Genomic DNA, 12,706 nt, shown 5'->3' with positions numbered 1-12,706 from the left:
GGGAGGAATGGGCGATGGGGGGAGGCATTTATCGCTGATCAGTAAAAGTCTCTGTGTGATGCGTTGCTCGAAGAAGACTTTTTTTCTCCTCTACATATCTCATCCCCCGCTTTCCGCGTGTGTTTGCACGTTTACTTACAGTTCTGCTTAAGATTTCTTTCTTGTGCTATTGTTGTTGAGGCTTTGCTGCTGCTGCTGCTGCTGCTCCTACCCGAGCCGTTGATGGAACGCGAGAGTAGTTGATCAAGCGCCCACATCTTCGGTTTGGAAAAGACTCTCTTTTTATTTTTTTCTTCTTCTCTTTGCTGCCTCCTTGGCATTGTCCTTAAGAGGACACGGTATTCACGGTCCGGGCCATCAAAAGGTCCCGGAAAAGAAGAGCTGGCTGGGGAAGGGCTTTCCGTACCGTTCCGGCATTAATACGTCATGTGAAACCGAGAGATGGAAAGCGAGCATAAAATTGCTGTTTGTGTATGGTTTGTGTTGAGCCACTTGGAGTTGGCAGACTTTCGTCGGTTGCCTGCTGATTATGGAGTATTTTCGGTGCTCTGTTGTAACTCTAATGAGTTCACGAAAAGGGACTGTAAGTTTGAATGTTTTAGATTTGTCGGAAATTCGCAAGCGACACATTTTGGAGCTTCTTGAAAGTGAATTTGGTCAGTGAAAACAGTGAGTAACAACAAAACACTTTAAGAAGTTGGTAAGGAAGTGTACAAAGAAGCGATACTCATCGCTGAACTCTGTAAAAGTCAGTATAAATGTGGAGAAGGCGAAATAGAAGCGTGACACGTTAAAAGAAGCTCATTTGCATACATCATAAGATAAGAATGCTACCAAACACATTGCGTGCACGCATGACACCAACACTCCATCGGGGCGAATGAAGAAAATTGCGGAAAAATCGTATAAAAATCGAAAACACAATTTATATGCACTCCACGGCACTCGAAGGACTGAGTAGAGACGCGAGACTGCTTCGTGGCACAAAAAGACAAGACACCATCATCCTAGAGCCACAAATCAGCGATTGACAGCCCGCGCGCACAGCGAATGCTCCCCCTAATTTCGAGAATGTGGCAGAAGGCAACCAAATTTGCATCGCACGCATTAAGAACTCATCATGTGAGCATCTTGCTTTTACTGTGTGTGTTGATGTGTGGCCCAGCGGTATCAGCGGCTTATCGGCATGCCAGGGAATGTTTCCGTCCCCGTCGCTATCGGCTGCTAATCGCGTGTGAGCGCATGTGGTGCTGTCACATGGTCGAGTCGAGCTCGCAATGTCTTCATGTCGTCGTCGTCGTCGTCAGTCGTCACAGTAATGATAATGCGATTCGCGATGTAATCGCGTGATGAATGGAATATCGAGCAGAGTCATTAGACTTGAGCAAGTCTCTTGCTAGAGACACTGTCACAGTATCCTTGAGGCCTGTATCGATGTTAAGTGATGCCTTTAATCCGGATTCTTCGGATTGTCGTTCGACCATCTCTGAGGGTTTTTGAGCTTTAGTCAAAAACCGTTCCACGGCAGCTTTTGCGCGGCCGTTCCCTATATTCGCACGCACCGGCCGAACAATTGAGCAATCGTTTATCGCCATAATTTCTATCCCTCGCATCTGAATAAAACATACGCACCTACTACTCTCCCGGGCACCCACCATTTCGAATCACGTTCCCAGATCACCAGCAGATGATGGGGAACCACCACTGATGATAGGTCAGAGAGCATAGCGAGACTCTGAGCTTTGTTTGGCCTCTCTTCCAGCGCATTCCAGATTGCTGTTTTGCTTCTCTGCCCCTTCTAATGCTGGATTTTGGCAATTAGTGCGACCGAAATGAAAGCCATTGGTGGCAGCAAACTTTTAATTAGCCAAGCGCTGGACCCGGGGCAGACCTGGCAGCCTTTCTCCAATTTGCAGCCATTTGTCGCGAGTGTCGCCACCGCCACCGCGATCTCTAACCTCAGCCGAAGCCAATCTCACGCATTTCTCTTCGCGGCGTGGAAATAGGTGATTGCAATTATCAGCTGGCAGCTGCAAGAGGGGTGGAATTAGATGACCCGGCAACGGCGACGGAAAAGTCGGATGAAAACATTCACCTTTTTTTTTTTCAACGGCAGCACTCATTTGCTCGCCGCTTTATGGTGTGTAAGTTATTGTTAAATTGGGTTCGGGATTCGTTCACAGATCCCCGCTGATGGTCGAACATTATTAGCAATGAGGCCGTAGCGTTATTCCTGTTTTATAAGCCAACATCAAGGCTTGTTTTATCGCTGACATATCCATAGACGAAGCGTGGCATCATCGCAAGCAGCTAATGGGAGACTCGCTTCAGTCTCAGGTCCGCTCTATGATTGTCACCAAAAAATCAAACACCCCAAGCCTAACGGCGAGCGCAACAAGTCGTTCGAGTGTTGGTATATCAAGGCCAACGGTCAGGCCAGTGTTCTGTGTTGACATATGCGACCCCACTTGACGACATATCCGAAAACAATAGCCGAAAACAAAACCGAAAAGAATAGAAAAAAAACAAATGGAATGTGTTAAGGTCTCTCACTCTCTCTCTCTCGTTTCTGCATCTATCTAAATGCGGTCCAACTGTGTTCCAACTGTGGTCCACATCATCCACAATAGGTCTTAATGTTTATCTGTGAGCGAACTTGTTAAGAGAGGGCCGGTGCTGGTGCTGGTGCTGAAGAAACTGGAACGTACGACGAATGGACGCAACGAATGTGACTGAACTGGGGAGGGGGGGGGGGGGGGGGGGGGTTGGGAAGGTGACGCTACGCACCCACGTTTTACCATGGGAAAATGTTGTTTAATTGTTAGTCGCCGCCGTCCGGCTAACGGGTGCCAGAACAACATATAGAAATGCCGAAAAATAATGACCAGACGCGGCGTAGCTGTACACTTGGCGTAGAGTATGCGAAAACAGCCCGCCATCCCCTCCCAAAAAAACGCCACCACCGGTCGCTTCGGGTCATGGATATCCGATAGAGTGGTCAAACGCGTCGTCAATGGGCCTACCGGGGAGGGGAGGTGGGCGAGAGCGGAGAGGCCGTTGGGCCCGTTGGTTCCCATATTAAAAATTTTAATGATGATAACTGATTAGCCTTGTTTTCGAAAGTATTCGGTTTGGCCGCCAATGTGAGGCAAGTACGGCAGGCCCGCCCGTAGGGAGGGAATGATACGAGCGAAAGGTTAGTTGGCTGACTTGCTTGGGTTGACTTTGTCCCGACTTCGCTTGAAATATGTGTGTGGCGGTGGTGGGAGGCTGTTGAGAATGTGCCATAAAATGTGAGATATATTAGGGTGAGAAACAAGGTATGTAAACAAGGAGCGGCCAGCGAGTGCTGTACATTCCTGCGCTTGCGGGAATGCTATCGTAGCTTCAGCATGAGGTATTTTTTTTTTTGGGAAGAGTATTGGTTGATTGGCGAGTTATGCAAAGTGGCTTTACTTTGACATGTGTTACACTTTGACTGTTATGTGCTAACATGAGTTTGCATCTTACTATCTCAGTTGGTGATAATTCACAATTTCTGTTCACGGTTGTGATTTTTCATTGTTACCATTTAAAAATACTATTTATGATTGCATTTGAATCATACAATGTCCAATCCAGGCAATTCTCCATCTTCAACATCTTCATTATCATCTTCAACATTCTTTCAAGGTAACATAATTATGCTAGCATAATTTATTGTTATCTTTCTGATATGTTTTTTCATTTTTATAAAACCTCTTAAGAATTTGATGTTCAGAAATTGGATTTTGAGCAAAGATACGTTGCACACAGCCTTTGCAACAGCTGTGTTCATTATAGCAACAAAACTACTGGTTCGATTAATTTCTAATTTCAAGAGTTTCGAATTTTATGTCAAAGATGTTTTGCATTTTTACATTTTTGTTTTGCAACATATATATATTCTTTGAATAACATACATGCAGATGGACGAAACGTATGCTTAAAATAATCTGATAGCATTATCGAAAACAATTCCGTGATGATTTAATCACAAAACAATTCTAAAAATAAGTCTGCTTGTGGTTCAAGTTATCGTTAGTCCTCCATTAGCAAAATACAAACAGTATGCTACCAGCGCAGTTTTAAAGTGTGATGGATATGTTTCATCTTCCTTTCACAACCATTGCCTCTTGAATGGCTATCGGAGAAGCTTATCAATGATGTGCTACTTGCTTCATCTGTCTAGGACGCACAACAAGGATGGCAAGGTGGCGAAGAGTAAACGACGATTATCGATTTTTCCCAAATGTTGAGCCCCCCGCGGTCCACCCGGCCAACTTTTTCAATGTCAAGAACTCGTCGGTTTTGCTGCTTTTGCATATTCCTTTCTATGCTTGAGTAGAGAAGGAGAAAGAGAGAGAGAGAGAGAGAGAGAGAGAGAGAGAGAGAGGGAGGGAGGCATTCAGAGGAATACGCAATTCCGCGGAGGAGCGTCTTGTTGCGTAATTTGTGATCCCTACCACAGCCCTTCCTTTATCGGCCGTCCATTTCATTGAGGTCGGCGTTTAAGGCAAGTTAATGGTCCTTGAACTGAACTCAGTGACCCGACCTTTAACCTTCCTTAGCATTTTTTTTTTGCTATGTAACATTTTTCCCGCATCTTCATTTCCGATAGCACCATTTAGAAATTTCAAAGTTTAGAAGATAGAAAAAGAGAAAACGGAGGCCAGTAAAAGCGACAGGTCAGCAACAAACTTGAAGCTATACCTGCCACAAGAAGTGCGCGACGGATCGCTCGCATGTTCTGCTTTCCTTTGGTGGCCACTTGAACGGTGCACACGGATTTGGTTTATTTTTGTTTTGCCAATTTGCCAAGAGAATGGGAACAATGCGTAAATCGGTGATCTTTCGATGGGTTTTAGAGGTGAGCGTTTATATGAGGAAAGGCCCGTGCTACATCCTTGACCAGCGTACTGCTGTCCAACGCTGTCCTTGCTGGACGGCTCTTCGTTACCTGATTTCTGGCTGGCGCCGGATCATCCGCATTTGGCGCGGCCGCTGGCCCCATTAGTGGACCTTCCGGCGCAGTTCTCCTACATTTCGCACAGTGGCAGTATGGGAAAGCCATAAAAAATCACATATTCTCCATTCTTCTTGTAATATGATTTGGAAGGATTTACCGGACTTATCCCGTTCCCGGGGAGTGGAGTGAGAGAGGAGCGTATGAGAGACACATAATCAAGTGCGTGAATCTCAAGTGGCTCTGGAGCTACAGGTATAACCTACATGTAAATCTCCTCCGCAGGTAGCGACCGCAGTGCAAAATGGTCCAATTCGGGGTGACCTGGAACTGGGAGAGAAAAGGATATGTTCCTGTCTGTCTGGCTGGCTGGCAACATGTGCGCCGACACTTGAACGTACTGGCGGCAACCGGAATTAGCAGCTAAACTCTGTCGAGACGTGTCCTTTTCGCTGACGACACGATGGATCAACGATTCTGTAAAATGAGACGAATGTGCGCCGGGATCCTTCTCTACTCGATTTCGATCTGATAAGCGATCGTCGGTTCAAAAACATCCCAGAACAAGTATGTTGAAAAATGTTCTTATACTGAACTTTATGCTAAAAATATTTAGCTCATGATATACTTTGCTTTATGGTAAGTAAAATAAGTTCGTGAAGGCCACGCTCAAAGAACCTCGAAGAACGAAACATACGCAGCCCGAAAAAAGGACCAATTCATGGGCATGTGATAATGAGCTGTTTTGGCAGTGAGCAGCACTTGCCGCAAAAGAATCGTCAGCCCATGACATTCGCGCAAAAGTGTTGGTGGTTTTCCACTTATGATTATGTATATTTCCTCAGCCGTATTTCCTGCTGGCACGCGCAATGTTTCACACATCCCCAGCACGGTTAGATCTTGGGACCGGTTTCCCTCGTTACGCCTGGCGATAATGAGCATCCATTACGGTACCATCGCCGGTAGTCGCGGTCGCCACGAATTATTCAGTAGAGGGATGCTACTGCTCCGCGTCTCAGTTCTAGTCGGCGAAAATATTTTTTGCTTCTTTTTCCATAATTAAAGTACAGCATCAGAGCATTCAGAGCGCGATACTTTTGTGTGTTTAAAACGTTAAAAAAAAAAGAAATTATTTAACGCATGAGTGAGTATGTACTGCAATATTCCTAACTAACCACCAAAAACAAGGGCGAATTGATTTTCCGGACCGCAGTCATTAATTCAAACAACGAGAGTCGAAGATAAGAATGAATCTTTTAAGTCATATTGCCCTGCAACACACATCTAACATCTTGTTCGTGCAGGGAAAATGCAAGATTCATGTCGAGATTCCTCCAAAAAACCAGAACCATCGTTGAGCCGATACAAGAATAAAGCAATCCTCATCTTCACCCCGGGTCGTGAGTGAATTGAATTCACTAAATAACTATATCGAGACTATAAATTCCCTTGCAAAACAGCGGCTGCTGGCGCGTAAGGTTCGCTACAGAGTGAAGTGTTGCGTAAAAGTGGCGGGCCCTGCGTGGCAGCATACGTGAATTTAATTTACTTCCGACCGTTCCGTCCCCTGCCGATCTTGTTTCGCTGCGAGAATTCTGCCGGGAACACAGAGCACCAAAAGGCATCTTGAAAGAAAAAAAAAACAGTAACGGAACGAACCACCGAAGCGAAGGCGGATGAGTCTCGAGTTGAGGCGTTTTCGGCGGAAATCGAAGCAGAAACTTATTCCCCCTGCTCCACAGCCCCATATACACACAGCGGGAAAGGAAGAGGAAATTTGAATTTTTCAACAAATTCACACTTGTAGCTTTGTGGCAGCGGCAGGGTAGCCACAGAGGCACGGAGGAGTCATGTGAATATGTAATACCTTTATCGTACATCCGACATGAGCATTCGCCAATCGTACCGGAAGCGTTCGGTCTTATGAAATTATCTTTTCCAGAACAAACGGTGTAAACGAATGGCGGAGGCTTGGGAAAAAATTGAGGTGGATTTGCTTTTACTGTTTGGTTTTGACTGAAGATTAACATTGATTTTTACATTTTGCTTGGAAAGAAGGCAATACGTAGACGAATAAGGGACATCGCGTGGTCTTGACCTACTTTCATCGTGAATCGCAACTAGAAATAAACGAGCTATTACCAGGTGTATGCATAAAAAAAGGGTCCTGGGTGTTCTAATCGCTATATCTACGCCAAATGGAGCTGTTAAGCCATTCTAAGTTTTTTATTTTATTCATTAATTATCTGTGTAACATAATCGATGCGTAATTTTTCTATTTAAAACTATAACAAATATTTTCAGAGAGCACACAATTGGATGTTTCGTTCCTACAAAGAATGCGATAATAAAATCGGCGTCAGAATCGTATCAAATGCTGGTTGAAGGTTACAGTGTGCATGCTCTCATTGAAACACCGTGCAAAGTGGAGTTTAAAAAAATTAAAAGTGGCGAAACGATTACTAATGATCGTAATAAACAACAATTAAATTATTTTTTAACCGACTCTTGTGAAAAAATCAACCATAACATCATAAAGGACAAAATTGACCGATGATTTTGCTCGATGAAAATGCTCCGCCACAGTTCAGAATACAGGCCAAGGCCAAGGATACAAAGCCTCAATTGAAGGCAATTACCGCATGGGCCTCACTCACCAGACTTGGCTCTATCAGATTAACATTCATTTGTATCGTTGGAACAGCCTCTGGCCGAGCATCGCTTCCGGTTTTACAAAAATTTGAAAAACTCGATCGGTGATTGGCTCAATACCACAAATTGGTGGTGTTTTTTTTGGCAAACCAATCATTAATTGCCTGAACGATAGTTAAAATGTGTAGCAAACAATTACCATTACTTTGGAGAATACATGTTTCTCCATTTTCCAAGAATAAGCTTTTTTACACCAGTTTACACCTGGTAAGTGGAGAAGATTATGAGATTTGGCTGAGATCTATCATAACTGCAATCCGGAACAATTGAACGGCCATTAAAGCCACTACATTGAGATGTGGACTAACTTATGAAACCAACCTATATTAGGTTACAGTATATTATAAGTAATGTTCAATAGACAGTAAAAAAGTAAGTAAAAAAAACTGACATTCCAGTAATTGAGTAGTAAATCGATACTAAAAGTGATCTATATCGATGCAAAAAGTGATCTCCTGTAAGTGAAGCTCGCAGTGAAAGCAAAATGGCTAATCAAAGCACCAACTACAACGTGATGCACACGAGAAAGAGATGTCTTTTCATGGTTGCCGATCACCATTACTAGCGTCGCTCTCGCTTTGAACATACCGTGCGCCACCTGCACATCCTGTTGCAATGCATCAGTGCACCGTACCAAGCGATGACCAACGAACGGTGGACGATATCAACCTTCGCCTTCAACCTCTATTTGTCACCGATAAGAACACCGCACCGACGAAGCTTCCCAGTGAGTTCTCTTATCCCACTTCTGGTGCTCCCGCGGGGGTTCCCGCGGGGAGATAGTACACTAGGCCACTGGCGAGGGATTTTTTAGAGCAGCGTGTCTGTTCTCACTTTCCCTGACCGGCATACGTAGCCAGCCAGCCAATACATCACGGGACTAACCAACGGTGCACGCCACACGCTCACTCGGCCGTATCACAGAGCGAAAGAGAGAGAGAGAGTGAGAGAGAGAGAGAGAGAGAGAGCAGCGTTGGTGGCAGGTAATTGAATTAATCTGCACATGCTGATGCATCCGATCTGTTGCATGTTGGTTCGTGTGTGCGTTGTGGCAAATGACTAGACTAGGCCATATGCAACCGATCCGGAATCGAATTGTGGAACCGTTCATTGGAGAAATTCACATACAGAGCGGAGAGAAGCACTGGCAGCAGCAGCAGCAGCATCGTTGCGTTGCATTGCATGCATCGAAACGGATGGACGGTGAAGCATTTGCGGCCAGCTCGTTATGCTGCTGTGCTGTGTTCCGATTTCTGCACGGAGGGAAGAGGAAAGAAAAAAACGGACGCTCGGCTGGCCAATCTAGGCGAAAAGCGAATGAAATGGAATTTTCCCTTCCCTCCTCATGCGATGCACTCTTCTAGCGGATGGACAGTTTAATGATGGTGCGCGGGGGGGATGGTGCATCCATGTGGGCCGTTAGTTGGGGCTGAGGCAAGAAGGGGGAGAAGGGATTGCCGTTTGATGGATTGGCATGTGTGGGGTGGCGGGCGGGCCAGTGAGCCAGCGAGTAAGCAGAGCATTGAGGGGCATTTAAAAGCAGGTGCTAATCAGTGTAGTCAGCAGTTGCAGCTCAGTTATCAGTGGTGTAGCATCTCCTACAGCGGATCGGCAGCAGCGTGAGCGTCAGAGCAGTCGTCGAGTGCAGAGTCGAGTCGAGTGTCCGCGCATCTCTCGTGCTGGTCGTGCAACCCGTTTGGCCCCGGTGCAAAGGCTACAGACAGAGAGGCAAACAGAGGCAAAGCGAGGCAAAGGCACCGCGGTAACAATACCATGTGCAACCGAACCCTGATCGCGGAGCTTCTGCTCGTGGTCGCTCTGGCGACTTCTGCCCTCGCTGCCGCTAGCGGTGGTTGCTCGTGGCGCTCCAGCGCCAGCAGCTGGTTCGGTGGCGAGATCTGCGTCCTGCAGAAGGTCTACGATGACTGCCAGGCGTCCGGTGATTTCAGCGAGTGCCTCAAGCAGAAGGCACTGTCCTCCATCTCCCGAGCGATCGACCTGGTAAGATCGACCTTTCGACGATCGTTTTTCGGTTGACGCTCCCGCTCTATTCGCTTCCCTTCCCTTCCCTTCCCTTCCTTTTTTTTTTCGCAGGATTCCATCCAGCTGGTCGATGGAGTGTCGCTGGTGAAGCAGCAGAACGCGTCCGCTGGCGACGATGAGACGGAGATCCCCGGCCTGTCGGATGCCCGCTCGATGGACGGTCTCAGCGAGACGGACAAGTCGCTGGTGCAGAAGATCGACAAATTCCTCAAGAGCCACACCATCAGCTTCGATCTGTCCGAAGCGCGCGGCCGTGGTGGCAAGAAGAATGGCAGCCGGTACGTCATCGCCGCCCTCCTCACCGCCATGGGCATCGCCGGTCCGATCGGTCTGAAGACGCTCGGTGCGATCGCGTTCAAGGCGCTGGTCATCAGCAAGGTCGCCCTCACGATCGCCAGTATCATGGCACTGAAGAAGATCTTCAAGGCGGACCACCACGAGGAGACCAGCTTCCAGGTGCACACCGGGCACGACAATCGCCGTGCCACGTACTTTGTGCGCCCGGTCCGTGCCAACGATCCGTACCGGTACTACTACGAGCAGCCAGCGGTCTAAGCCAGATGCCACTCGGAACGGAACACCCGGAATCCTTTTTTCCCCCTGTTTCACCCTCCAATCCCCCCTCCCCGCCACACGAGACGCCCGAGCGGCACGTGCTGGTCGGTCTCTTGCCAAAATGCGAAACGAAACGGAACGGAACGGAACGAAACACGGAACAGTCGAAGGACCAGCCAGAAGGATCCAGGGAAGGAGAGGTGCGTCTGTGGCCTCGCGTCAACCGGTTGCCATAGCGGTTCATCAGCGGTCGCGCAGAATCCCTCCAGCTCCCGCCCTTTAATTTATTTGCCGTTTGTTTTGATTGTATATTTATGTATTTATTGAACGAATGCGATTGAACATCCCAACCCCAAGTCCCCCCAATTCCCCAGTTCCCACCACAGTTCCCCCGATACCAAAATCCCCCAATCCCCAGTGCATGAACTTTCCCCCCAAAAAAGTAATGTTTTTGTTGTGGTAAAGCTTGCGAACCAAAGGAAATTGAGGAAAAAATGTCGTCCAATAAAGATTCTTTACCATCAGCCATCAGTGTGTTTGACAGTGTTTAAAAATGATGTTTGGCTGCATCTTCAGCAGCGATCAGCCGCAAGTCGAATGTAGCTCTCTCTCTTATGACTCCACAACAACGATTGGAATCAAGTGAACATTAAGGAATGTTTGTTTACTTGATTGATAAATTTCAGAGAACGTCAACGATATTTAGCGCGCAACAAGGGCAACTTTCGGTTAAGGATTGTGAATGAGAGGTTCAAATAGAGTTGCTGTAGTGGCCGAGCAAGATTAAGATGACATTAAAATGAAAGCAACTTTTTTTACTCGAAGATGCTATGGCTCAGATGAAAACTTGCTGTAAAGAATTGTCAAAATGCGAGATAAATGCGCCTTTCATATAGGCTCCCGCTTTGCAGCATTGTCCGTATGTGTTTGAGAGCAAAGTAAAGTTGCATTGTTCTTAAAATTTCACCACTCACTCATGAAAGTTGCCAAATAATAGCCAATGAAAGTTGTTTTCCAGTGAAAGTTTAGCAATGGAAAAGTCTTAACCGATTCAAGCCACTAACACAACCTACATGCCAATAACTGCATCAGATATCACTGGCAAAGTCAATAGCCTTCGAAACAGCTACTTCATTCAAATACTTCAAAGCCCCCAGTGACAGCTTGAGCCAGATTCCCGAGCCTTCCATTCGGCCATCTCGCAGCACATAAAAATCCTGTGCTCATTTCTGAAAAGTAGAGTAATTTAACTGTCACCACGAGGGGTAAAAAGTAACCCAACTTGGGTCTCAGTTGAAGTTAAAAAATGTCCTACGTGCCAAGATGCATGCAGCAGCAGCAGCAGCAGCAGCAGCAAAGTCTTTATTTCGCTTTATCACGATAGACCCACACCCGCAGTAGCCGGATACCGTGGACCCGCCACCGGAACGCACGCTGGCGGCCCACGAAGCGAGAGAGACGGATACTTCTTCGGCACGAAGGCGAAACCAACATGAACATGTTACACATGAAGGCACTCTGCGTACACCATTTATCATCGGTGCCCAGGCGAGCCAAGCTTTTCGAGCGCCAAAAAGCCGCGCTCCAGTGAAGCGCGCAAGATGCATCTCCCTGGTAATTGACCGCTTGCGACAGAAGCTACTTTTACGTTTTACGCAACGCAAATAATTTGAGCTATCGAGCTCAATGCTGGTAGCAAAGTGTGAGAGTATCGGAACGGATTCGGCGATTCATTTCATATGGAGCTTACATGTGAAGGAGTGAGTGGCACGGAGCAACCTGGTGTGGTCAATCATGTTCTATTAGCCGTATTAACCGTAAGTCTTGACCGTGTTGGTCGTCTAAGGTCGAACCACTTTGCCTTTCCTTTGCATGGTCAGACACACGTGCAGAGCCCGTTGATGCCCATGTCCTCACCGCCAGGACGGTTTCAATCTGATTAATGATTGCCTAAGCATTGGAACTTGTTCAGCAATTAATATCACCGCGCGAGTGCTGCTGCTGCTGCTGCTCCCTGGCCACCACGGTCCACGGAGGGGTCCGGTTTTTTACTTCGTTTGTGTTTTAATGCTTCGTGGGTTCGTGAACGTCGTGAACATACAGAACGCAAGAACACAAGAGCAAAAAGACATCAACAACAACAACAACAGCAACGAAAAAAAACGGCAACAAAAAATGGCAGCAACAACCGCAAATGGACGCTACAAATGTGCTTTATTTGTTTCGAAAAATTCAATCAATTATGATTCTTCTAGATGATTTATTCCCTCGGAACAGCGCACAGCACCGCGGTTAAGCTTTGCTGCTGTGGTCGAATGCCGCGAATGGCTTATTATGCATGCGATCGATTGGTCTCGGTGATCTCGCTGGTGGTAGCGGATTAATATAATATTCCTTCTTCTTCTTCTTCTT

General features: G+C 46.7%; 1 protein-coding gene across 1 annotated transcript; it reads left to right on the top strand.

Annotated features, from left to right (window-relative positions):
• Nucleotides 1-9,469: 9,469 nt before the first annotated feature.
• On the top strand, nucleotides 9,470-10,294 carry LOC126576567 (uncharacterized). The gene is made up of 2 exons (XM_050237875.1): nucleotides 9,470-9,697; nucleotides 9,791-10,294. The coding sequence occupies exons 1-2, from the start codon at nucleotides 9,470-9,472 to the stop codon at nucleotides 10,292-10,294; spliced, it is 732 nt and encodes a 243-aa protein (XP_050093832.1).
• The last annotated feature ends 2,412 nt before the right edge of the window (nucleotides 10,295-12,706 follow it).

Source organism: Anopheles aquasalis, chromosome 3, assembly GCF_943734665.1.
Source record: "Anopheles aquasalis chromosome 3, idAnoAquaMG_Q_19, whole genome shotgun sequence".
NCBI lineage: Eukaryota > Metazoa > Arthropoda > Insecta > Diptera > Culicidae > Anopheles > Anopheles aquasalis.
Note: the sequence above shows the minus strand (reverse complement) of the source record. Positions and strands in the feature narration are given on the sequence as shown.

Excerpts from the sequence above, each read along its gene's own strand:
- LOC126576567 (XM_050237875.1), top strand. The coding sequence starts at position 9,470 with ATGTGCAACCGAACCCTGATCGCGGAGCTTCTGCTCGTGGTCGCTCTG. Across the intron at positions 9,698-9,790 it reads TCTCCCGAGCGATCGACCTG|GATTCCATCCAGCTGGTCGA; the intron begins GTAAGATCGACC and ends TTTTTTTCGCAG.